Below are 27,622 nucleotides of genomic sequence, written 5' to 3' on the forward strand. Positions count from 1 at the left end.
ATTATTAGTATTTACATCAATACAGTAGAAAAGATCTGTTGCCATTTCAATTACATTGCAACTTTAAACACTGATGCAAGAAGCCAGCATTTATTATGAGAAGAAAATGAGGTGGTAATATGCAAACTGCAAAACAAAGGTCTAGTTAACAGGCTGTTTGAGGAATGCAAGCATAACGACCCTAAAAAACTTCAAGTGCTGAAAGCTCTTGTCTGTCTAGTTTTTGTCCTTACTGAACACAAGCTTTAGGACATTTTGTTGATTTGTTGCACTTGGCTTGTAGCTGGATGTGTTGTATCCGGTCAGGACAACACACTAGATATAAAAAAATAAAAAGTTAATATAAAATTACATTTTAATAATAACTTACTTAAATACTTTATACATCTTAAAGTTGTGATGAAGACAAAGCAATGACAGATCCTTTCTTCCATATTGTGACGTACATCAGAGTGTAACAGATGATTGGAAAATAAGAAAAGGGGGAAATTGGTTATATCGATCGGTTGTTAAGAAGTGATGGTTGCAATCGAAAATTACCCCGAGCTTGCAGTCGATTGTGGAGGGACGAGGGACTAAATGATTAGACTAAATGATTATCGAAGTCTAACATTCATCAAACAAAGTCTGTAATTTTTACCAGAAAATTACTGTAAATTATTTTATTTATTGTGATTTAAATTTTAGGATATCAGAGTTTGGGAACGGTATCAAAAACCTTAATCCAGGTCAAACACGTCTTACTGTGCAACAGCACAGCCATACAGAACTTAAATTTACCAGGAAACTGAACCAAACATCTTGTAGCATGATGAGATAAATGTTCCAGAGTCAGGGGTTAGTCCATCCATTCAATACAAGGTCATGAAGAGACGCAAGTACTGATGTTTTATATTGCGTATTTTAACAATGTTTATTTAACATTTATTTAATAAATATTATTGCCTGCCTTATGGATAGGCTACAAGTTATTTCTGATTTCAGCTTTAATAGTGACCAGTGGATTTGAAAAATAATCATGATAGTTTGATAAAAATTTTATTTATAGCCTAATGATTTTCTAGTGTTGTCTGCAACCTAATCTCGGGGGAAAGGCTTCTACTCACAAAAAAGAAAAGCCCTGCATAAACACACAGCATAATGAAGCGAGTGGGTTTTCCTGATGGATCTAATATACATAAGATGATTTCTGTGTGCGTGGTTACAAACGTATGCTCCTTTTCTATGTGCGTTCCTCACTTAACACAACATGCAAGTAAGTACACAGATAGTTTAAAAGAATTCGGGTCTTATCAGGTCCATTTGGAAAAAGCAGATTTATTTTAAATTATCTGAGACCCGATCCCGCTAATACTGAACCCGACACGTGTCCGAGACCCAAACACAATCCAAGTGGACCTGTGAAGACCTCTAGTCTGAACCCCATCTCCAAAGATTTGATGTTCTTGACGTTTTTTTCCTTCTTTAGTTTATGTATGGTTCCAGTCACCCTGACGTTGTCCAACTGTTCCTTGGCTCAGGTAGACGTCATTGTTGACCTGCGACATAAAACGACCAGGTACATCTCAGTTTTTCCTGATACCTAATGTCAAAAATTTGAACTTCAAAGCAATCTCATACTCTTGTTGTCTTTCTTTGCAGCCCGGAGTCACTGGAAGTGCATGGGTCTTTTAGCTGGCTGGGCCAGACCCAATATAAGTTGCAGCTCCAGGCTCAAGAGGTGTACAGGCTTTTCTTGAAAGCTTGTTTCTTCCAGGCTGGAGTTTATAATTTGGGCACACCCCGTGTCTTCGCCAAGTTGGCACAGACCAGCGCTATGTGTGAGACAAGCCAGCAGAGCGCCATGCCTGCCCTCATTATCGTCAACAGCATTTGAGTAACTCCGCAACGTCGATCCAACCTTTCTTCAAAGTTCCTGGCCCACCTAAATAACTTAAATGGACTGGAATCCAAGATTTTTCTACTTCTTGCTAAAACAAAATCTAATTGAGAGAGATAAGTAATTAAAAAGACTTGAACACATGTTTCAAATTAACACTGCATCTGATGTGCTTGTATGGTCTGCAATGGTGCGCGCTAAACACAAAACAGACTTTAGATGTTTTTGTCTTAAATGCAACTAAGGCGTGACTGGATCTGTGTTTTGTTTTCCCATGTTAATTTATCTCTCATGTCAACCAAGTATCTTTTGAAGAATTTTGCTTTTGTTTTATGAAATCTTTTTGTTTTTAGAACTAAATTTTTTCTAGATCCCAAACATGTGGTAATGTAAACGGCTATGCATCTCTGCCTCATACTGCCCTGCCGGCTATCTCACGGTTGTCCACTGTGCTCTGTTGCCACAGTAACAAAAAAACACCATCTTAAAACCAGAAGATGAAACATAACACTGTAACCTGATGAGCTGCGGTTGAAATCATTGCTGCTGTTCAAAGGACAACATATTTCTGCCTTGTTCAGGCAGGCTGCAAATGTGGCGTTAAATGGAACTTTATATCACCTTGAGAGAAGCCAGCGGAACTGGTGAAGTCCAACAAGGAGCCATCTTAATGTTCATGCCCCAGTGAGGATATGGCTGAATCCATGTTGCCCAGTCAAACAGCATAGACTTTTAAGGACCTGTCAGGACACCAAAAGGGGTAAAAGTCAGTCTGAGGGCGTATTTTTGTTTGTGCATCTTTGTGTGGGTGGGCTGTGCTGTTTTCTCCAGAGATGTTTAATTTTCTACAAACCAATCATCCTCTCCCACCACCTCAGCTCTCATTCTGTCAGCTCCACTACTATGATCAAACTGTTATTTAAATGTATCTACATGACTGCTTTTCTGAAAAAAAATAAAAAATGTATTATATTTATAACAAATTTCTGTACATAGAATAAAATGTAACCAGTAACCAAGAACCCGGCTGCCTGTTGCCTTCTTAGTCATTTGTTTTATTTTAGAAATGGAATTTGCTATATTTATTTAGCAAGTACCATCTACCAGTTGCAACATACAACTTCTCTAATATGCAGAAACATGATTGAACATGCTGTGGCAAATGATGAATGTGAGGCTTTTAATTTGTTTTTAATAATGGTATTTTTCTTTGTGTGCCTGGCTATTTGGTTCTTACATTTTTTAACAAGTGCAACACAAATAGGCACTTCAAAATCTTGCCAGAAATTTGTTTTCTTGTCTTGGAAGTCATTCATTCAACACAGCTGGTTGGGTCAGTGGCAGTGTGCTTTATGTAAGGTTGGATTGCTGGAGTTAACCACTGGGTTTGTATAAAATGTTATGCGTTTTGTCCCTGAAACAAACTAAAGCTAGCTGGAAAACTTGACATGCTCAACATCATTCTGTTGATGTTGGCAGCTGAAACATCAGTGAAAAGAATGTGATGAATGTCACAGTAATATAGACACAATTTTTTTTTTATACTTCATAATTTGTTCTATCAGAAATTAATATTTTTTCCCCCCAAAATCTCAGAAGGTTTTTATCATGCTATTGTAATAATCATCTGAAATTATCAACTGAGGTTTGAGATTTAGTTAATTATTATTATTATTATTATTATTATTATTGTGATTTGTTTTATTATTATTGTTATTTTTTTCCATTAAAATGACCCACTTTGAAAAACTTTGAACTATAGTAGTTCCTGTAGCTTTCCCTCTTTCCTGTATTTTCATACATAATAATCACAATTTGGTGATATTCTGTGTATGTATGCATCATTAACATGCAGACATTATACCACATTAACTTAACTGTTTGTAGAAATCTGAATATGACAGCTGGTATTTGTATTAATTTTGTTGGCTTAATTTTATTTTATATACAATTCACCATAATTTACCGTTCATTTGTACCTGCTTATGACAACATTGAGGTCAATCTGGGTAATTAGATACAGACAGCTGTGAAAAGTTAAGCTACTTAAACATTTTTGAACGATTGCTTAACTAGCATCGTTGACTTAAGTGTATCCTATATATCTCACTGTAGCAAATACAGGTAACGTTAGCCTAACTATAGCATGTTTTCTCTAGATTTGTAGTTCTCAGCAAAAATGCACACAAAACATAGTGATTTTCTCTCCTGTTTTTATGTTACCAAATATATCCACATACGTGTTTTTCTGTCCCTTATTTTGCTCCAAATGCAGCAAATTGATTTTTTTCTTCTCTCTTTTGGAAAATGTTCAGGTAAATCGTCAATGGTAAAATGACGCTGGAGGGAAGGGAAGGACTGGATGGTTGATAACTGTAGCCCCGGTGCACCTCCGAGCTTCCCGCCGCTGGAACGCACGATCATTTCACGCGCTTCAGACTGAATGAGCGCTTACGTGCAGTTCGATGTGCGCGAGCTCTGTTTGGAAACGCAGTAAGGTTACAGTGGCTTACTTTTTTTATCTCATCACCAACAATTGAAAGTCAGCCTGTCTTATAATTTAGAGTTTCAGACCTTTTAAACTCGAAAGTAGTCTACATTTTGTTAACTAATGCTGTGTGGGATTAGATAGGTTAAGATCTCTGATTTGTATTCATTAATAATAATTAATTTATTCATTCATTCGCTTTTTTTTCGTTCCCTTCCCCTACATCTTCCCTTCTTTTTCGTTCCTTTTTTTCCTCCTCTGTCCCTTCCTGCCTTTCTTTTGCGTTCGTTTCTTTCCAAGCCTTCTTATTTCCCTTTCTTTGCTCTGCTTCTTTTAATAAATACTCATTCTTATTATATTGGCTAATTCTAATGAGTCTTAAAGCACTAATCGTTTCGCACCTGAACTGTCCCAGTACGAGAATCCAGATCTAATATAATGTGTGAAAAGGCACGAGAGGCTGCAGTAACGCGCGCTGTTTGCAGAGATAGATATGTTTCCAAACTCACCGTTGTGCGCGTCAGGCGTTCAGTACAACTGCTCTTTTATGGAAGAGGGAGGTGGGGAGCATTCACAATTACACCTCGCTGTCAACCACTCGGTATCACATGCACGTGCATTTGAGCACAGTCTTGCGCAAAAACTCTGATCAGCACCGGAAGGTCTGATATCTGGTTTTTAGTGTCCCACGCGAAGCCACTTAACTGTGCGTGCCCCCGCGATGTGGGTCCGAATTGCGAACTGACGAATGATCACGGATAAAGCGGAGGAACCCCTTCGGCTTCCCGAGGAGAGGCGAGGCTGACGGCTGTCACGGTAGGAGGGTGATTTTGGATATGTTGTGTGGAAGAGATTAACCAGGGTTGTTTGAACCCACTTTGCATCATGATGTTCTGAGCGATGACATCGAATGTGTCCTAGCGAGCAGATGCATGTGGATAAATAGCGCACAAATGGGGAGGTGTGGACACCAGAGTTTGGTGCCGATGAGACGCGCGCCTGAAACCAGAGTGTCTTGCGATTATTGGGCTTTTCTCTTCAGTTTTGGCGTCTTGCGATGGCATTCTTCATGCATAGGCATTCACTTGTTGATTTGTTCTAATCCAGCCAGTTTATTTCCCCTGGCTTTGGTTTTGGTTTTATTAGTGAATGAAAGAAGCTGAGGCTTGTGCGCTTATTGGCTGAGTGTTGCGCTTCTCTTCGCACAAAGTCGAGGAGTGTTATAACACGTTTTTAAACATATGTATGTCAGTGCTATTTTGGACTGCATGTTTCAGTCTTTAAAATTTAATTTTCATGTTTGTCTGCTACAAACGAATGCAGTTTATAAATCTGCAACTTATTCCTAAACTGTCTAAATTATAATATCAGACAAAGAGTGTTGGTACATTCTACTCCACTACTTGGGTGGTTTGCAACACCAATTAAAACACAGACAATTTACACGACTTTATTGTGGTAATCAGATATACTTATTTCAGAGTAATTAAGAGTTTCCTCAGCTCATTTCATTTTAATTTCAAAATAGTAAACAAATAGGAAATTTATCCATCAACTCTAACAACAATAGTAACTAATCTATATTTGGGACAAATTTTTAACCAGAAATGAATTAATCTTACATAAATCTCACAAAAACCTTCTTTTGGGGATGTTGTTATTTGTAAAAACTGTAAAAGTAATGTTGTAAAAATGCAGAAACTTTTCTGTTAGGGTGTATAACTAGCTGGTATGAAAACAATAGAAGTCTATGTCATCTAAATGTCTGTGTGAGTCGAATCATATTTTGTGGCCAAATTTGTGCCCAGAAGTGAGTTTAATATGACAAAACCTCTCTCTGAAGGCATCCTCATTTGTTATTTTTTTTTTTTTTATGCATGAAGAATTCAGTTATGGTTTGGTTGAAGTATAGCCTATTTATAAAAAAAAAAAACAATAGAAGTATGGAAGGTCCCCATTTAGTAAGTGTGTGTGTGTGTGTGTGTGTGTGTGTGTGTGTGTGTGTGTGTGTGTGTGTGTGTGTGTGTGTGTGTGTGTGTGTGTGTATTGTGTCTTTGTGGGTCCAGTATAAGTACATAGTTAAAGTGTTACAGCCCCCCATGAATTTTATCAGGATATTTAAAAATTTTGTTTAACGTGGATGAAAAGCTTAATTCTAATCTAACCTGCTGGTTCAGATGAAATCAGTTGTCATAATTTCTCCCCAGCTGTAGCTCATTTCTTATGGTACAACCCACTCTGTTACAACACCTGTGCTGCAATGGGCGAACAGTCACAGATTTAATCACTTACTGAAACAGAGACAACAAACCATATATGGTCATTTTTGTTATTACATCACTTTTATTAAGGTTTAAAATATTCCGGTAATTAAAGAAATACCTTAATCTTCATTTAATGCCCATTTCAGCACCCATAGATGGAGAGGTCTGGCAAGGATGCATGTAATGCTTCCTTTCCTCCTTCACCTGTCCCTGACTGCAGCCCCTGCTGCCATTAATGGATTAAACTGACATACATTGGTGCTTCAACAGTTCACCCTATTACTTAAGAAGTATATTACGCTGATGCATTAATGAAAATGCCATAAACTTGGGCATAAAAAACAGTCAGGAAAGAAAATAATATCGTTTTAAAACTGTCTGTACAGTTTTTTTTTTTTTTTTTTAATTTTTGAAATTCAGTCAGTTCGTGTGATTTTAATCAGGAATGTTTATGACATCTGGTCTATGCGGTTTCTGGTCAATCTTTTAGAAACACCTTTTTGGATCTAGTGATATACATAATTCAAAGCTTTACTGTATATTTGATATCAGTTATACTCCATCTTTGGTTACTTCTACATTTCTTTCTACATTAAAAAAATGTTGAATTATGACATTTTGCTCAAATGACTACCTCCCAACCATCTCTGGATTTTTAACAATTCACATATTGATAATTATTATTAAATTCAGATATGTTGGCTTCCTAAAAAGACCAATGTGAATGTTGTGGACTAAGACACAATCACATCTATAAAGGGGTTTGAGTCCATTTTAATTCCCAGGTAATAGTGAATAAAAATACCCTTTTTATTTGACTCTGTTCAGTTTGATCAGTGGAAGAGGTTTCTTAATTTTGTCCCCAAATTGATGCATTTAAAAAAAATTACATACTGAACCCTGAGAGGGTCCGAGGTCCACATGCCATAGTCTCATAGCCTCATCCTGGGGGAAACACTGGCTGATATCTAAATATTATGTCTATCTAAAGTCTATCATGGTAAGTCATACTGATATCATATGACTTCCACAAGACTTACCGCTTGTTTTTCCTCATTCATAAATTCCAAGAATATCCTCAGAACTGTTGTTTATGATCTTATGGTAAATTCAGAGAGACGTGAGGAGAAGTTTTCTCATTTTATTAGCAGACCGAATACTGCACGTGACAACAGTACACACATAAGTGACAAACACACTTTCTTGTTAAAACCGACCTCAAACACAGAAGGATTTTGATTCAGTGCAGCTGACTGATATAAATGCATGTCCTGTAGAGCAGGGGTGCCCAACCCTGCTCCTGGCGATCGACTGTCCTGCAAAGTTCAGCTCCAACCCTAATCAAACACACCTGAAGCAACTAATTAAGGTCTTCAGGCTCACTTAAAAATTAAAGGCAGGTGTGTTTGATTAGGGTTGAAGCTAAAAAATGCATAAAATACATATAGACTGAGCAGGGTTGGGCACCCCTGCTGTAGAGAGTGGGTTAGAATACATATAGACTGAGTTATGAATGCATATCTGGAGACTCCCCCCAGAACAAGACAGCACTGTGGTCCCTCGTTTATTAAATCACAGATAGCTAGACTGAGACTTCAGATCTTTCCTTTGTGAATGGCACTGCATTCATATGTATATTCATGTGTCCTTGTGTGTGTAATCAATGGAAGACTGTTTGGCTGACTGATCTTCATTTCTAAGCCGAGGTTTTTACAGCATTGATGGAGCGGCAGGTGAATATGATATGCGATGCAGGTTCATGGTTTGAGATTCAGATTGTATTTGTATCTCAGTGCAAATGAGGAAGACAGTGGCTGGGAAATATTAGGTCGTCAGTAAAACAGTGCCTTTTTCCCCTTTCCTGCAGGTTTGATGGAGTTCTTTGATGACTTGTCTTAAGGGAGAGCTGTCTGTTTGCTTATATATAAAACATTAAAGATCTTTTACTCATAGAATGGATTTGCATAGAAGAATGTAGTGTAGCTCTGGGATTATCAATCTCTGGAGACGTTTGAGTGTGCAGACTCAGCCTTTAGCTCCACTGCTGATCAGTATGCTGCATGTGTGTGTTTGAGGGAAGTAGGTAGGGAGAAAAAAAGAGGGAGACAGATTTTAATATTTATACAGATGTAATTCAAAGAGGCTGGCAATCAGCCTAATGAAAGTTAAAGGCTATATACACAGTTTTTAAGAATTATGCACAGCTGTTACTCTCAGCAAAGCTGGAAGGCTGTTTAAAGAGATTAAAGGAAATACTTGCACGTTTCTAATACAAATTCTGAGAAAAGATTTATTATGTGCTCCAGATTTACTGAAAATGGATTTTTGAAATAACTGTACAAGATAAGGCCATGCGATTGAGGGATACTGTAGCACTGTCAGCAGATTTTCACATAGACATTTACTGCATCTCCCTCTGTCTGTAGCTCTGTTCCCAGACTGGTTTTAAAAGCCAGGTCAAATGAACATGACATGGGTAGATGTCAGGATTAATAACATCTCTGTGAATAACAACTTTAATAAACCTTTATAGCGTATAGAAGCTTGTTTCCGCCATAGGCTAAAAAAAAAAAAAAAAAAATGCTTCTCACAATTGTGCAGGTAATTGCAACATGATATATAATGTCGCAATTACCATTTTTATTTTTTTTATTTTTGTACTTTTATGATTTGTACTCTATAGTTTAACAATATGCACATTTTTCAGCTGACAAAACATCTTTCCAAAGAAACTTTCAGAAAATACAAATACAAAAAATACATAACATTTTACATGTTTTGAAAATTATGTGATCTGTTACTTTTTACAGTACGTACCACAGTAAAGACTGCAGTCTATCCTGCACAACCTCGTTTTCATCCATACCTTGACTAAGGTCTGTTGTGTTTATGATTATGCATTTGGCAGATGCTTTATCTACACATTTTTTATTTTTTATACTTTTGCACCCAGTCAAATCCATTAAACAGTTAAATTCAATATCCTGTGAATTATATCAGTAGTAAGTTATGCTGACACAAATGGCACCGTTTCATGACTCATTCCCAGATACATCAAAATGTACTCAAAGAATATTGAGGCAATTCATTATAAACCCATAATATGTCTTCTGAAACAGACATATCTATTACACTTTATTTTACAGTATGTGCACTTACAGTGTACTTAACTACAGTGTATTACTTAAGAAAATCCTAGTAATATACCACCTACAGTTTGCTAGCTAGCTAGTTGCGATAATTTACAAAGCATAACACATTTAAAAAATCTACAAAACAAATTTAAGTATTTATTATTATTATTATTCTATAAATATTAAATATTATTATTATTATTTTATTTATTTTAGATTTTCTTGGTGTCACAATCAATCCAGCTCTCTCTCTCTCTCTATCTGTGTGTGTGTGTGTTACAGATGCAAGGACTGGACAACAGCACCTTCCAGTCTAACATCCCAATGGCTGCTGACATCACAGTGGGCATATTTTACTCCCTTTTTGGTAAGAGTGAGAATTCATTTAATTTTTCATCTGCATTCTCATCAGCTTTGTTCTATGATCCATAACAGAGTTACAGGTTTTCCATTTGCTTCTATTTAATCCACATGCTGTATACATCTAGCACTGAAAGCAAGGGTTGACTGCACTCTGCTCCGATCTGATCTTAACATATGTGCACAGGTGTACAGTTCTGCACTCTCAGTGTTTATATATCCGATGCTGGGTGCTTTTTGATGGGGTATGTCTGTTAAACACATGCAGGTGATACAGATTAGGTTTGTGATTGGGAGTTTGTTGGGGGAATTCAATAAGAAGGCAATGTGCTGTTTGCACATTTGGCTGTGTTGTTTTAATGTTCACTGAAGGAATTTTGCAAATCAGGTAATGGCACAAACAAGCCTGTGTAATTGGGGCTCTTTGTGCAATCTGATTGCACTTTGAATGCAGGGAAATTTGCGACAAGGCAACATACAGATAGTACTGAATAAATGGCACATATACACAGACATTCAATACATTTATGTATTTCTACAATTAATAGATTCATTTAACCATTTATTTAGCAATTGCATTCTTAATTAAGTCCTTCATAAAATCTATTAAATAGCCTAGCCTTCATCAATCATACTGTTTGTTGATACTGAATGTCTGATATATGTAAAACTAATGTTTTGTCTATAGTAGGCTGTCAGCAATAATTCACTTGCTGTTTACATGCATCTTTGTGATTAGTTAAGCTGCCGATGATGCAGTTGTGTGGGGCTGCACCCATGACCCTCACTAAAAACTCTTAATCTAGCCAACTGTCTGAACTGAATTATACAATCAGTCACTCAAGTAGAGGTGTTCTAATGCTGATTTTTCTCTTTTTTTTATCGCATATGTGCTTCAAATTCTACTTTTTAAATATTAAAAAATTTACTAAGGTCACAACCATGATGCACCTGCATGTGTTTATATGTACAGAAACCAAAATATTCTAATAATGTACTAAAGAAATATTCTAATAAAGTTACTAAACAAATATTCTAATAATGTTACTAAAAATAACTCCAATGGATATTAGGAGATAATTAACTGAATGAAATAAAAATATGTAAATAAATAGATTCTTTTCCCACTAAGCAAAAATATGTTTCATTTATAATGTTTACACGTCCAGCCAAAAGTTTGGAATAATATATATTTTTTTTTTAATGTTTTTGAACTAATTCTCATCAAGGCTGCTTACAAGCACAATAGATCCATTTCTGCTGCCATGATCTCTAAGCAATGCATACAAAGTCCCTTCTAAAGTATCTTTTTCATAAACAGAGGGTGGACTGACTGTAAAGCTATATGTTATGGTAGTTTGAAAAACAAACTTAAAGTTGCTTTCCTGCATCAAATGTATTGCAGTTTTGATACGTATGGTTTTTGCGTGTGCATATTTATGCTGCATTTGTGTTGGCTATGTGTGTGTGTGTGTGTGTGTGTGTGTGTGTGTGTAGCGCCCCCTAGCATGAATAGCTATTAGTGTGGAGTGCGCTCCCCGAATTCCTATTTATCAAAAGATCTCTCTCTAAATTAATTAATGCGCTAAATGTAATTCCCTAATTATTACTTGCTTGTTACTGTTTACCCTAATAGCAGCTTTTGACTTAAGAAAGGGGTGATACAGTGTCTTTATAGCAAAATTAAAGTAAAACACTAATTGTATACAGCTATCTCAAGTTCTGAGTTAAATAAACATTAACTTTTATAGTTACATTAATATTCCACCCGTTTTAAATGCCTATCAATACTGTAAATGAAATAAACATCAATTCACAGGTCACTTATCTTAATCAATAGTGATAAATACTTTCACTTTAACCCAGTCTACTGTAAACTCAGTTTCTTGCCTTAAGTATCAAAATTATAAATGTCATAAACCCAATGTAATTCAAATCTTCAACAGAAATTCGTTTGAACTATTTACTGAAAAAAACATAGTATGTACATATATACAGTTCAATATCAAGTGCAATACAAATGAAACACAATTAAATAACCCCAAAATTAAAACTAAGCCGGCAAAATGACTAAATGGCCACTTAATGAAATAAAATGAATACCCCAACAGTCATAGGAGGACACGTTGCAGGCCTGAAGCGTGGCTTGGGAGCGGGGAGACCTTAAACACAATGGCCACTTCGCGCCATGGCGCAAAAAAAAAAAAAACTCACTGCTGTTGTAGTGTTGATAGGCGTGTCGTCGTTCCCGCCGCGGCAGCGCGATGCTTGCGATGCTGGTGATTGAAGACGTCGTCCGACAGCTAAGCAGGGAATGGTTCTGGAGATAAGTGCATTTTTCAGACGATGCACAAAAGGGGCAACCGAACAGGCTACTAGCTGGCAAAGTCCTTTTAACTAAATCGTGCTGACTAAGCAGTTCACTCTTTCTCCTCGTGGAAAACGATGACCGAGTTCCTCAAAAACCCATCAACTTTCACGCTGTAAACAGTCAAATGTCTGTAACTCACTCTTCGTGCAGGCTACAAGTACTCTACTATCACAAACATTAACTTGGTGTTTTACCAAATTTTCTAACGTGACAGTCACAGCGCGATTCTCACTCATGTCACTCCATCTTCTCCTCCCGTTCTCTTCTCTCCCCCCGTCTCATCACAGGTTCTCTTCCTCTCCCCCCTCAAATGACCTCTTCACCCTGACTCCTGATTGGATCTTTCTTCGGTAAAGCAGGGTAATTAGTTTTTAACTTACTAAATTTTTAAACACAACATAATGAAGGTCTTTGGGCTTCTCTCTCTTCCTGCTCCCACCTCCTTTTTTGTTGTTCAGTAGCACCCCAATCATCGTTCTCTAGGTGACTCCACATACTGATCTGGGTTGACAAACCTGACAACTTGGTCCTTTTTCTTCTTTCTGTTTCTTCCTTCTTCAAGCCCATCAACACTCGCATTCCCCGTTCTTCTTGTCTCCTCTTCATAACTTCCAAAGACTTGAGATCATCCATAAACTATCACCTAGGAGATTCATATCGCCAGCCGCTTTCTCCTAAGATTTGTGTTTTTCGTATAAGGCGCTTTCAGTTATGCCTTGGGGCATCCTCTCAAATGGAATCTCTTCCAGGGGACTTCTGAAGTCTTTTTTTTCTGTCCTTCGCTTCTTCTTTTTCGATCTGTTATCTCACTCCCTCAAATCCCATTCCAGAAACGTTCGCCTCTCAGTTCAATATCTCCTCTTTTCGCTCACTCGAGGAGTCGGTATTCATCCTTTATTTGTGACGTCCCACTGGAATGACGGTGTCTTTCTTGGACTCATGCTGGAGTAAGGATAAGTGGAGGTTTCTATTATTCACTACCATAGGGTTTGTCTTGATGGGTGAATGCTCTACTCCTTTCAACTCCACTTCACAGATTGCACAGAACTGAAGTAGGGGATTCACCAGACTTTTCTTCACCCGTTTATGGCCTGTCAAATGGAGTTCTTTGCTTTTATCAGGTTTTTCACTTGCTTTCCACTCAAAACAGCTTACTTCACTATCACTACCTGTCTCTGGGGTGTGCATCTTTGTCATTGACCACAGATCCTTTGCTATCTGCTACAACCTTGTTAGGCAAAGTACTCATGGCAGTGAACATTGACTTGAGTTCTTGAATTTCGGTTCTCAAACGCTCAACATCATCCTGGTCTATTGTCTGTAGCAGAGTTTGTGTGAACGCTCTGGACAGAGGTATTCAGCTTCGTCCTTGATGACTTCATACTCCTCTTCACTTCTGATCTCACTCAGCAGTTCAAGAATGATGGAGGGTTTTCCTTCCTCTCCCTGAGTTTGAGCGGAACAAGCATCATATCAGAGTGAATAGCACCTCTCAGCAGCTGCTCCACTCGAGCACGGTCAGCACGGCTTGTGGATGAGACCTCCCTTTTTTGTTTTTATCCCCGACGACACTACCTTGGTCAATGACAAGCACTCCTCGCGCCTAATGAAAGTCAGACAACTTTTCCTTTGGCTGCTGCTGTAGCAATCTAAAGGCAAAATACAGGTCTTCGCCTGTCTCAGCAGACCCAAAAGCACTCTCAATGGCTTCTAAACACCGAGCAGGACTAACCTCTGGATCAGCAGTCCGTACAGCCTTTACAACAGCTAGCGCAGGACCTTTCAGACTCTCCATGATACGTCGTCGTTTCTCCTTAGGGGAACACTCACTCTCCTCGACCATCAGGCGTGCATGTTCTAACCAATGCTCAAGAGACTCTTCTCCAACTGGAGTTGGCAAGGTACCAGAGAACACTCTCAGACGACGGTAACTGCTGTTGTCACCTGATGGTGTCCCCATCTTAGTCAACAAATCACCCACCGCACGAATAATAGACTCTGCTGAGCCACTCTCTGGAGGTTCTTCCAACAAACTCTTTACCGGGCTCGAAGGAGTAGGACTTTCATAAGCAATAACAATCATCCATTTTTTCATCTTGCCCTCTGGCAACAGTTCAGGAGGGACTTTGGTGGGGTCCACCGTCTCTTTACACTCGCATAGCACCCTGTGGCTATCCAGCTTCAGACTAACAGTCCATCCACTCACTCGCACTCGCCCTAAAGCTTTGATAGTTCCTAGGGCTTCTTCAATCTGGGCATTCGCAACGTCTTCTGGAATCAGTACCATGAGGGAATGGGCATCATCCAATTCTTCTCTTCTGCACCAGTCTTTGAGCTCTTGAACTAATTCTGCAGTGCTACACTTAGCCTCCATTTTCTTTTAGGGTTTTAGCTTAAACTATTTTACTTTTATTTCTTGAAAAAGCTAATAACAAAATCCAGGCTAATTGTTAACAGATATTAACTTAAATTAGCATAGTTAGTACCCTATGCCAATTTACTTAAGAAACTAACAAAAATGGTAACAGCTAACACTATTAGCATCAAATTACAAATTAGTTGATCCCATAATTCCTATTTATCAAAACACCCCTATTTATGTAGCGCCCCCTAGCATGAATAGCTATTAGTGTGGAGTGCGCTCCCCGAATTCCTATTTATCAAAAGATCTCTCTCTAAATTAATTAATGCGCTAAATGTAATTCCCTAATTATTACTTGCTTGTTACTGTTTACCCTAATAGCAGCTTTTGACTTAAGAAAGGGGTGATACAGTGTCTTTATAGCAAAATTAAAGTAAAACACTAATTGTATACAGCTATCTCAAGTTCTGAGTTAAAAAAACATTAACTTTTATAGTTACATTAATATTCCACCCGTTTTAAATGCCTATCAATACTGTAAATGAAATAAACATCAATTCACAGGTCACTTATCTTAATCAATAGTGATAAATACTTTCACTTTAACCCAGTTCTACTGTAAACTCAGTTTCTTGCCTTAAGTATCAAAATTATAAATGTCATAAACCCAATGTAATGCAAAATCTTCAACAGAAATTCGTTTGAACTATTTACTGAAAAAACATAGTATGTACATATATACAGTTCAAATATCAAGTGCAATACAAATGAAACACAATTAAATAACCCCAAAATTAAAACTAAGCCGGCAAAATGACTAAATGGCCACTTAATGAAATAAAATGAATACCCCAACAGTCATAGGAGAACACGTTGCAGGCCTGAAAGCGTGGCTTGGGAGCGGGGAGACCTTAAACACAATGGCCACTTCGCGCCGTGGCGCAGAAAAAAAAACTCACTGCTGTTGTAGTGCTGATAGGCGTGTCGTCGTTCCCGCCGCGGCAGCGCGATGCTTGTCGTCCGACAGCTAAGCAGGGAATGGTTCTGGAGATAAGTGCATTTTTCAGACGATGCACAAAAGGGCAACCGGACAGGCTACTAGCTGGGAAAAGTCCTTGTAACTAAATCGTGCTGACTAGCAGTTCACTCTTTCTCCTCGTGGAAAACGATGACCGAGTTCCTCAAACCATCAACTTTCACGCTGTAAACAGTCAAATGTCTGTAACCTCACTCTTCGTGCAGGCTACAAGTACATCTACTATCACAAACATTAACTTGGTGTTTTACCAAATTTCTAACGTGACAGTCACAGCGCGATTCTCACTCATGTCTCTCCATCTTCTCCTCCCGTTCTCTTCTCTCCCCCCCGTTCTCTTCTCTCCCCCCTCACGACCTCTCACCCTGACTCCTGATTGGATCTTTCTTCCGGGTAAATTAGTTTTAACTTACTAAATTTTTAACACACATAAACATTTCTTAAACATTTTTAACATGAAATTTACATTTTTTAAAAAAATAAACAAAATAAAAATAATGATTTTAGGAAATACCCAAAATTCCCATAGGGCTACATCTGTATCGTAAGTGCTCTGACATTCATTCTCCTTCTAACAAAGATCTCTGCAAACATTCTTTCTCTTTGATGAATGCTTGAACTGAAGGTAATGCCTAGGCCTGCACACAAAGCTTGAACACAAGTAGGTAGTTTCCACGTTCAGATTGGTTTTCATGTGCTGTCCTCAGTTTGCTTTGATAGAAAGTGCTGAAGTGTTATAATGTTTCATTTGAAATGCACTGTGGATCTCTGCAGTGTTCATTGATTATTTATGTGAAAGCACTTCTGTGGAGCACTACAGAACATCTTGCAATCTTCCTTGGTCTATTTTTTTTCTTTTGTTATTTATGATTATGGTTCCGTGCATAGCTCGTTGCAGCATGATTAAAATAATTAGACATGATGTGTTGGGTGCAGATACAATGGAAGTGGATTGAGTGTCAGAACACTTGCGTGCCAAATGCTAATTGGCTTTTTCAGTTGGACATACAGAGCACTGACCTTCTTCTTTAATCTGTCTCTCTTCTGTCTCGCTCTCTTTTATTCACTCACATTGCCTCTGTACCTTTCCTCTTGTCCAATGCATTTCGGGAATAAAAATGTTTTAACAAAATATTGTTGTTGTTGTTGTTTTTTTTAAATTTGCGTTATAGTAACTAAACTAGTTAACACTGCTGTGATGGGGTTACAATAAAGTTTCCGAGGGTGTGACTGATAATTTGACATTTTTCTTTACTAAATCTGCAATAATCCATATCTCAGCATTTTCTTGCACTTTTGAAAAGTTTGTGGGAATACAGTAGTAGAGTAATGTGAGACACATTCATTGGTGGAAGCTTTAGATCAGAGTTTTTAATTTTTAACACAATTTCTTATTTTTAATTAAGTTTTTAATATGAAGGGCCAAAAATTCAACTTGATTGAGAGTCGAGGGCCAAAAGTAAATGTTGTATTAGATCTGATCAATAAACAAATAATTAAGCAAAAAATGTAAATACACTACCAAGAGAGATTAATGTCAGTCAGTCTGAAATGCACCTTGAGAGGACCACCCTGCCAGGTTTATGATCCCTTTCATGGGAATTTTATCATGGTATATTTTTATTAATGACAGAACTCAGTGTTACATGCATTACGGCTTATGTTTATCATTATAAGGTATTAAACCAAGATCTCAGCCTTCATTTGTGTGTGCTGTTTCTTAACAGAGGCCCTCAGAGCACATCTGAAGCTTAGACACTATCGGTGTAAATCTGATGAGATTTCCTGACAGTGTATGATCATGATCTAAAGGGGGATTGCAGTGAAAACTTCTGTCTGATTGCTTAATAGACAAAATATACATTTATGATTTAATTTCCACCATGATTTCCATCAGTCTAACCAGCTGAGGCAGTTTGTTGTTATCCAATCTGAATCCGATTTAATAAAAATCACATCTGATAGGCAAGGAATATACTATATATGCAATATGAGTCTATACTATATATGATATAGAAAAGGGTGAATAGGTAATACAGTTTTTTTTTTTTTTTTTTTTTTTTTTTTTTACAGTGTATAATATCAATCCAAATATTGTTACATCAAAAAAAAAAAGTCTAATCTTACATTAACATAAAGCATATTGTCCTCTTGTTTACTCTTGCTCGCTCAGCTGTACAAAACAGAATGATTTAGAGATATCTGTGAACAGCATGATTTTCAATTAAAAAAAAAAAGTTCATAAAATGATTTTAAAAAGACCAACAACTGAATACTTATTATTTTTACATGCTGCAATGAAGAGTGGTACTGCATTTTAATTTGCCATTTTCTTTGAAGAAAAGACTGTAGTTAACTCTTTCAGCTCAACCTGAATCAATGTGCAGATTCATTAATTGGAATAAATAGAGGTGTTCTTATATTAATTTGAGAACAAAGGCAGGTGCATAGTTTAATACACAAAATGCATTTCTGTAAAATTCCATCCAAACACTTTCATACAAGGACTTTCATAAAATGACTGTATGAAGGACAATTATTACTGGCTGCTTTTGGAAGCTTTTGACTGGTTGCTTCACTGCCCTATCAGACACTGTAGACAGTGTTTGCTTCACAAAAACTGATTTCAGACAGATTTCTGAGGCAGCATAACAGTTTAGTGATCTACAGTAAAAAAAGAAATAACGGTGAGTGCTAGTATTAGTTTGGTCAAGTGCTGGCGAAAAAAAGATGTGTCTTTAGATGATTTTGAAATGAGTAAAGACTCAGCTGTTCAAATTGAGATTGGGAGGTCTTTCCACCAGCTGGGCACAGTCCAGTAAAAGGTCCGTGTGAGTGATTTTGAACCTCTTTGGGATGGTGCCACAAGGCGCAGTTCACTTGCAGAACGCAAGCTTCTGGAGGGGGCATAAGTTTGAACTAGTGAGTTTAGGTATATTGGTGCTGCGCCAGTGGTCGTCTTGTAGGCAAGCATCAGTACCTGACCACAATACAATACCACTACTCTCTTATTACAATATTAATTCCTTCCTAGACATGAAATTAGAAGTTTAAAAAGTTGTTCAAAAACATGCATTTACACACAAACCTACATGAGCCACAACTTTCAGATGCCATTTTAGCTTAACTAGTTATCAAATGAATGCCTCTAGACAGGATGTGACACGATCAAAAGATTTAGACGTGCCTTGTTTTCCATTACATTATTCACCTGAAAAAATGGGGGAAATGTGCAACAAAATTCTTTATTCTGTAAAACAGGTTGTGTTGCTTCTGGTTCAGGTCTTTTGTATGTGCTTTGTTAAAAATAGAGTTGTATTACTCAAGATGTTTTTAAAGGAGATACCAAAGATGGTAACACTTTAACTTTCATTAATACTGGTAAATCATTAACAAACACACTGTATAATGCTTAACAGATCATTAGTTAATCTATTTTCACATAGCTAGAAATATGAGGCTATGTGCTTGTTGGTGTTTACTATTAAACTTATTAAACATGACTGATTAACATATTATTATTTAATGTAAATTGAAATGCTTACAAATGTCTTAAAACTTTGAATTCATACACTCATGAACTTTTCAAAAATCTACACATGATTTTAACAGAAATTATACAATTTGTTCTAAATGTCACTTTTGCTAACAAATGTCATTAAACTTCAGTTCATATATTAACTAATGCTCTTTTTTACATTTACAAATGTTGTGGAAGAATAGCTTAACTAGTTATTTTAAGCTCTTCACAAACAATTCATGTTCACTAACTCATAATCAGTCTGTAAATGTCACGTATTTGGTCTTTGTTGTGAAGACTTATTTACACATCTTAGCAAATAACTTATTAATTATTTTTTTCATGTTTTTTGCAGTACCCAGTCTAAACATGTTTTTATTGCCTCAACACTTATATTAGTATACTACTATATATCATTAAACAATATATTTCTTGAATCATACATCAACAGGAGAAAACAAATCTTTTTTTTTTTTTTGTTTGAGAATATATCTGTTCATCAAAACAATGTCATATAAACAGATTTAACCTTTATTACAACCTTTATTTTCCTTTATAATGAGCAAATTGACATTATCTCACGTTTCTAGCTAATTGAATACATATTAACTAATGATCCGTTAAGCATTATGTAATATTTGTTAATGCATCATTAATGAAAATTATTATAAAACGTTACCCATACTGCTGTTAACGCTTTCTCTGACAAGCCGATGGTCAGTTGACGTTCAACATATACCCCATTGCTTTGATTCTCCACACCGGCTTGCATGCAATATCTGGCAAAAAGAACATCTGAGCTAAAGTCAGTTCTGTCAGAAAATTACTTGCTTTGAGTCCAAGAGACTCCACAAGCATAAAGTCAAAGTATCGTTTCAGCTGTTTCAAAACTCAAAACTTCAAAACTTGAAGTATGTGTAATTTATGTAGTAGAACAAGCTTGAAAATCTAATGTTATTTTACTAATAAATCAAAAACTGCCTTTCTAAAAACTCCTGAGGGATCCTATCACAACAAAATGCTAATTCTCTTCTGGCTTTTGGGACTACAGACTGCACTGCCAAATATATTTCATACAAGTCTTCTACTTTTAGCAAGAATTTATAAACCAGAGTGTGGTTCAGTTACAATGTGTTGGTGGATGAAAAATGAACTTTCAGAAACGATCTTGTGGAACTTATCACCACATCATATACCACAAATTCATCTTACATTTTTGGACTTGCAGGTGTTTGTTCGCTCTGTGGAAACAGTATGCTGCTGTATGTGTCCTACAAAAAGAAGCACCTCTTAAAACCAGCCGAATTCTTCATTGTTAACCTGGCCATCAGTGACCTGGGCATGACCCTCAGCCTCTACCCCCTCGCGGTCACCTCAAGCCTCGCACACAGGTACCACAAAGAAATAAAAACTCCAAAAACAAGAAGAAAAAAGAAAAATAAAAGACAGGAGAGAGGGAGGGCAGTTATTAAACCAGCATGCAAGCAGTCCTGTAGTGTAACTGCAACAGCAGGACCTTGATTCAAAGAGATTCAAGACCTCTACATTTTTATATTGGGGGTCCTTGAATTGTCTGAGTCTGTAAAGGTTGATTTTTTTGTGTGTAGACATGGAAAGAATACAGGAGACAGTCTGAATCCAATGGCTCCTTTTTCACTGAGCGACTCTGTGCCACATGTAGAGCACATCTCACACATAAATCCAGACCACAGCCATCGAGGTTGAACTTTTATTTATTCCAGACTGTGGTTAAGAATGAAAATTGCAATCACTAGCTGGTGTGACATAATGCTGTATTTGAAATGTAGGCATGAAGACACACCTGCATCCTTTATAAAAGGAGAATGTACTTTATAGAGATGCCCTTGAAATGATTTAGCACACATTTGTAGGGTATATGATTTGAAGACAGCGGACAAAAATGCAACTAATCATGTAATTGTGCATTTAAAAAAAATAGGCTTTTAAACTTGATACACATATCTTTTGTTGTGGACATCTGGGGATGTGTATCCAATCAAACTCTATGACATTTTGGCACTAATTCATCTCTCACTTGGTCTTGTGGATAGTACTGACACAATGTTTAGCCCGTGTTCGTTAGGCTGGTAAATTACAATGTACTGTTGTTTATGCATTTATAACATTCAGTTTTCAGTCTGTCATTTGAATGTATGTATTTGGCAGATAAATTTTTTTATCCCAAATTTTTTTTATTTTTTTGTTAAATGTTTCCAAGGAATTAAACCCTTGACCTTGTAGTTTCTAACATTGTGATCTACCAGTTGAGAAAAAAGGAATGCTATTTCAGAAATTTCATGTATTGTAGGGCTTATGCAGTTAATGGTAGTTTTAATAAACTTCAATCCTTGAATTTTTGTTGAGATGTTGTATGATAAACATTTTAATGTGGTACTTTTTTGTTCTATTTTATCGAGCTTTGATTTATATACTTTCTATTTCTTATTCTAAGTATTATTTTTATTCTCATGATTTTAAGTTTTTACTTTTCTTTCTCCTTATCATGACTTTGTAAAGCAACTTGAATTACAACTTTGTATGAAATGTGCTAGATAAATAATTTTGCTTTGCTTTTTCTTAATATAGTATAGTGGCACAAGTGAAGAAGGCTGTTATTAAACATATCTGCATGTTAAAAAAGGTAATTTGGCTGACAAGAATGCCAATGAGGAGGGCTACTTTGCAAAGAAGATCCTTTGATCTTGCTTTTTCTTACTTAGTGCTTTTTCTGTTTGCAGATGGCTTTATGGAAGGACAGTGTGTGTGATCTATGCCTTCTGTGGTGTTTTGTTCGGGATCTGCTCTCTGACCACTCTCACTATTCTGAGCACTGTTTGCTGCCTCAAAGTCTGCTATCCACTTCACGGTACCCTACATGATATTTTCTGTTATGTTAAATAAAGTCTGAAAGTTCACAAGTGAAAATGGTTTCATTTAGAATTTACTTATTTATATTATATACTTGTATAATATTTTTTATATATAATAGTGATGCTTCATTCCTGAATTAATCTTTATTGGTTAAGTTGAGAGAATAATTCAATGACTCACTCATAAGTCACTTATCTTTAATTAAATTAGATTTTTATTTCATTTATAACATATTATTTTGTATTATAACACTGCTCAGTTGGGTTGAGGGAATAATTCAATGACTCACTCATAAAGATGGTCACTTGTCATGTTGCTGCATAAATTAGTGTTTAAAAGATCTTTAAATTGTATATGTGTGTACCTGTAGGTAATAGGTTCACTTATGAGCACGGTCGTGTGTTAATAGCATGCGCGTGGGCCTACGCACTCGTGTTCGCATGCTCCCCCCTCACCCACTGGGGGCAGTACGGTCCTGAACCCTATGGCACAGCTTGCTGTATAGACTGGGCCTGGTCCAATCACGACTCAGTTGCTCGCTCCTACACCTCTGTGCTCTTCATTGCCTGTTACCTGCTGCCATGTGGTATCATCATCATCTCCTACACACGCATACTGCTCACGGTCCGAGAGTCCCGCAGAGCGGTGGAGCAACACATCTCAGCACAGACACGCATGGGAAACATCCAGGCCATCATTGTGAAGGTGCGGTGTTATTATTAATACTTTTTTTTTCTGTCTTTTGACGAACACATCCAACACAAATGTAGTCAATATTAAAACGGCAATGAAAATAACATTTTTGTTGACAAGAAAAATTAAAATACATGTATAATATATATTATTTTAACCCCCCTTTTTGAACATGAAAATGCATTTTCTGAACTTAAATCGTTGTAATTCATGAAAGCCTTGGAATACAGACCTAAGGCTGGTCTGTTTTTAAAGAAAACAATCAGGAGATTATCGCTGAAGTGAAAGCATTTAAAAAAAAACAAAGAAGTTTATCCGAAAGAAAATGTACGGTAGTATTTTTTATATTTTTATAGAAAATAAATATTTTACAAGATATTCTGGAAACCAAAATTGCTATAAAATAAAAGCCATATGTCTAACTAAGTTATGGTTCTGAATTTGAAGTTGATATTACAAAAATTGAGGTTCTTGTGAGATTTGTTTAGGTGCTATACCAAAAATAGCCACCGAGTGACATTCAAATTCAACTGAATTTTTTTAATGCATTTTCCTGTCAAGAAATTTATACATTTCTGCCACAGTTTTACTTCTATCACAAAATAACCACTACATTCTTGAAATCTTGAGACTCAGACCTTTCCAACAATATTTGTTTTGTCAAGATTATAAAACGTTTTATTGTAATAAATTTTGTAATATGATTCTTGACACCATCCACTAGGGGGAGGAGCCCACAAAAATTATTTAAAATACCATTTCCATGGTAACACAGTGTCCGATCTCAAAATGGTTTCAAATTATATCTAATTTAAGCTTTCAAATGATATCTAATTTATCCTCCTGATAGCGGGATGCTAACATTTCACAGGTTAAAATTTCATATATTCAGGGGCGGATTTAGTGATTTGGGGGCCCTAAACAAATTCCAGGTATGGGGCCCCAACACAATAACTCTGTGCTCTTTTATGCCTAACCCTTATTTTGCCTGCTCTCTCTTTATAGTTTATAGTTTATTTATACCTTCAGAAATTGTCGATTGGATAAATTTCATCAAATAATTATTTAACCTGATGCTGAAAATCACTAGTCATCACATTCATGCATTTATTTGAGCAGCAGTTCGCACCCAGCGCGGATAGGAAAACTGTCACTAAATTTTGTCACACTTCAGTTTATCGCAATCTCACAACATCCCATTAATCAATGCACCCCTCTGCACTGCACAACAAATCTCTCATTTACATCATATCTATACTTTAATGAGAGGATTCGTGAACTTGCAGAGCTCAGCACTGGACAAAAACTTTTGAGCGGTGAGTGGATTCTAACTTAAACACCTTGCGTTCAGAAAATCAACAGATATGTCTGTGATTGGTTACATTGTTCAACGCTGCAAAACACACTGTAAACAAAATATAGTCTGGTAAGGAATAGCCCAGGTGTGATTGGCTGATATCATGCCAGCCTGTGAACCTATCAGTGTCCTACTCCTTTGTGATTGGTTAATATGGTTTAAGTCCTATTAACCTATCAGTGTTGGCATTGAGAATATAAAAACAGAAGGGCTTGATGCTCAGGATGCATCATCCTTGGTACTGGACCTTTCTGGAAGTACATCATTATGAACAAGGGATAGGGGTTGGTGCATCCTCCTGTTGTTCTGTTTTATCAGATAGGCCTTTTTCAGGTTAGTCTCCCAGTGTCAAAAATAGTTTGTTTTTTATAAGGAGAGACTTTATTTGTTTGTCTTTTTTTTTTTTTTTGGTTATCAGCATTCTAGTGGCCGTGGTCTTGCGTGGTGAGCGACTATGCATATTGCTACATGGTAAATCTCTCTATCTCTGTATGTATGATGGAAGTTTATTATGTGTCTTCATGAGTGTATTATAAACATGTCCAACAGGTGTAATTGCACATCCAGAGGTTTCCAGTAACTTGATTGGAGACTAACGTACATCAGTGATGTGACTGCACTGTTGCTTTGTTTTTAGTGTTTGTTGGGTGATTGTTTTAACTTTGTCTTTCTTGGTCTTATTTTGGTTAATTTTGTTTGTATGGGTTCCATTTTTAGTTTTTTTTATTTTATTTAGTTTTTTATTCATGAGCAGCCATTCATTAACGTGTGTTTGAATTAGCTGGGAGGCAAGTAAGATTTGGCCTTGGTCGGCCACTTGTTCCTCTTGTTGTTGCATATGACTGCTGATTTTTATTTTTTACAAGTAGTTAAATCTGTGTGTGTGTGTGGGTGGGTGGTTGGGCTCCTTTTGGAGTAGATTGTTCTGTTGTGGTATGAAAGTGAGAATTTTCTATTTTTGAATGTGTTAATTGTTTTGAAGTTTGTACCAGTTGACATTTTGTCATTTAGGAGTAGAAACTTTTAAAGCAGGGATTGCAGTCTTTTAGCGTGTCCACATGGTGTGCGGTGCTTAACCAATTGTGTTGCTTTCTCAACTGTGTGGTGTGGGTATGGTGTGAGGTGAGATTTCCAAAAGGCCCCCGCTGGCCATTTCTTTCCTACTGGTTATTTCTGTAATTGGTAGATTTGTGTATTTGGTTTGTGATTTAAGATCTTGTGTACAAAAACAAATGTGTTAAATTGAATTTCTCATTTTTGTGTATATAAATAAACTGCTTAATTTTTATACCTTGTTCATATCACCATGCTCACCTTGCCTTTGGCAACGAACCTGTGTGCCCTTGCATAGGGCTGTTGTGTCCCAGTATATTCCGGGTGGCGTAGTCGACTATAGGATTTGTGTTAGTTGTTATTGGTAACTTCCCCTACCTGACCACTTTGCCACACAAACCTTTGACGCTCTCCAGAACACAAATACATACTGGAGCGTTTGACAAATACATTTGCCAATATAAGATGGGCCTGATTCCTCGGGGCCGTAAGCGTGGCTTAATTCACTTATCGGTTAAGTCCGCCCCTGCATATATGGAGTACACTATTGTAAGACAATGTTGTATTAATGCAATAGCTTGATAAAGGTCTGTGCTGTCTTTTATGGTCAATTCAATGTGTTCTTGCTGAATAAAAGGTATGGTTTCTCTCAATAAAAAAAAAAAAATGCTGACCCAAACTTTTGGACAGTAACATATATATATATATATATATATATATATAACTAAAATATGAATTTTAGGTTAAGGATTTAGGGTTTTTGATAGTGTAAGAACAGCTTCCAGTGCCTAAAAACTCCTTCTGTAATGTTAGAACTGATATACCATGATAGCTCTGATGAAGTACTGCATAACATCTCTTTTGTGCACTTTCTCTGTCTTTCTCCAGCTGAGTGTGGCGGTGTGTATAGGATTCTTCACTGCATGGAGTCCATATGCACTAGTGTCTATGTGGGCGGCGTTTGGCCACTTTGAGGACATCCCGCCCCTGGCATTCGCCATCCCTGCAGTTTTTGCCAAGTCCTCCACCCTTTATAACCCTCTCATCTACCTCTTGCTCAAACCCAACTTCCGCCACCTCCTCTGCAAGGACATGCGCTCCCTGCGAGGGGTTTGCATGCACCACTGCCTGTGCCATTGTTTTCCCCGCTGGAGGTATCGCCCATCACTAGCCCTCAGTCTGCGGCCCCTGCGGCGTCAAGGCCAATCCATCTCAGAATCAATGGGGGGGCCTGTAGGTCTGTTTCATTGCCCTTGTGAGAGGTGCAATGACCCATTTGAGCAGTTTAAGCACTACCCACGCCGCTGTCCCGTCACCGTGAACACTGTGCAGTTGTCTCTGCAGGACAGCACCGAACTCGAATTGGAGCCGGAGCTGGAACGAAAACCTAGAGTGATAAAAGAACGCAAACTAAAGAGCCAATCAATTGAGTGTAAGAAGTCTGTGCGGGTGATCGTGAGGGGGCGGAAATGTTCTGAGATTGACAGTCTGGAGATCACCTTGGAAACAGTGCCTGCTCTCGGCAATGCTGCCAAAAACGCCAAACTGTAACACCTGAGTCTATGCATGGGTGTGTGTTTATACGCATGTGGTGCTTGTGTGTATTCACTTGTCTCAGAGGGGAGTAAATTGATTTTTTTTTTTTTTTTTTTTTTTTTTACATATGCCTCAGTTAAGACTCTGACAACAAATGACTTTCTGTAGTATTGTGTGTTAATTTGTCTGTAATGGAGTGCAATGATTGTTTTTTAAATTCATTTTTTTGTAAGAAAAGTTTTCTTAAGAACAACTGACACAATATTGGTGTTTTTTTAAACTCATTGAATTTTTAAATGAAGTGTTATTCATGTCTTATAGCTACACATGCATTCTTGAAGTCGCTTTAATCAGTGTATAGCTGTTGGAGGAACATCCTTTTAAATCACTTTGGGCTCTTCACACTTGAAATAGTTAACCCTTGGTTATTCTAAACCTCTGGGTGAATTGAATCCTGGGTTAATTTGCTTCATGTTTCATATTGCTTATAATTACCAGGGGGTTAACAATTAATCCTGGGTATTCGTACGCTGTTTCACACCGTACATCCTAAACCCCCGGTTAATGTTCTTATATGCATATTTGCGATGTCAGTGTCACTGACTTCATGAATGCAGCACTCAACCTGTTTACATAACAGCTTTAGCATTATGTAATTCATATTATATATTGCATAT

The 27,622-nt window shown here is 37.1% G+C and overlaps 1 protein-coding gene, 1 long non-coding RNA gene and 1 pseudogene across 2 annotated transcripts; all 3 read left to right on the forward strand.

Moving 5' to 3' along the window:
* Window positions 1–2,069, forward strand: part of LOC109113047 — a 39,225-nt pseudogene extending 37,156 nt beyond the window's left edge.
* Window positions 2,070–4,899: 2,830 nt separating this feature from the next.
* On the forward strand, window positions 4,900–27,622 carry LOC122144695 (opsin-5-like). The gene is made up of 6 exons (XM_042755834.1): window positions 4,900–5,183; window positions 10,048–10,132; window positions 20,643–20,805; window positions 22,174–22,301; window positions 22,677–23,011; window positions 26,298–27,622. The coding sequence occupies exons 2-6, from the start codon at window positions 10,048–10,050 to the stop codon at window positions 26,958–26,960; spliced, it is 1,374 nt and encodes a 457-aa protein (XP_042611768.1). The 5' UTR covers window positions 4,900–5,183; the 3' UTR covers window positions 26,961–27,622.
* LOC122144696 lies at window positions 24,593–26,093 on the forward strand. Its single transcript, XR_006159822.1, has 3 exons — window positions 24,593–24,689; window positions 24,775–24,827; window positions 24,906–26,093. It is a non-coding gene; the product is annotated as an uncharacterized LOC122144696 (long non-coding RNA).

The sequence above is a fragment of the Cyprinus carpio genome, unplaced genomic scaffold (genome assembly GCF_018340385.1).
Source record: "Cyprinus carpio isolate SPL01 unplaced genomic scaffold, ASM1834038v1 S000006752, whole genome shotgun sequence".
Taxonomy (NCBI): Eukaryota; Metazoa; Chordata; class Actinopteri; order Cypriniformes; family Cyprinidae; genus Cyprinus; species Cyprinus carpio.

What these genes read in the sequence shown, in the direction of transcription:
- LOC122144695 (XM_042755834.1), top strand. Translation starts at nt 10,048, where the DNA reads ATGCAAGGACTGGACAACAGCACCTTCCAGTCTAACATCCCAATGGCT. An exon ending in CATATTTTACTCCCTTTTTG is followed by an intron (nt 10,133 to 20,642) that starts GTAAGAGTGAGA and finishes TTGGACTTGCAG; the next exon opens with GTGTTTGTTCGCTCTGTGGA. An exon ending in AGTCTGCTATCCACTTCACG is followed by an intron (nt 22,302 to 22,676) that starts GTACCCTACATG and finishes GTGTACCTGTAG; the next exon opens with GTAATAGGTTCACTTATGAG.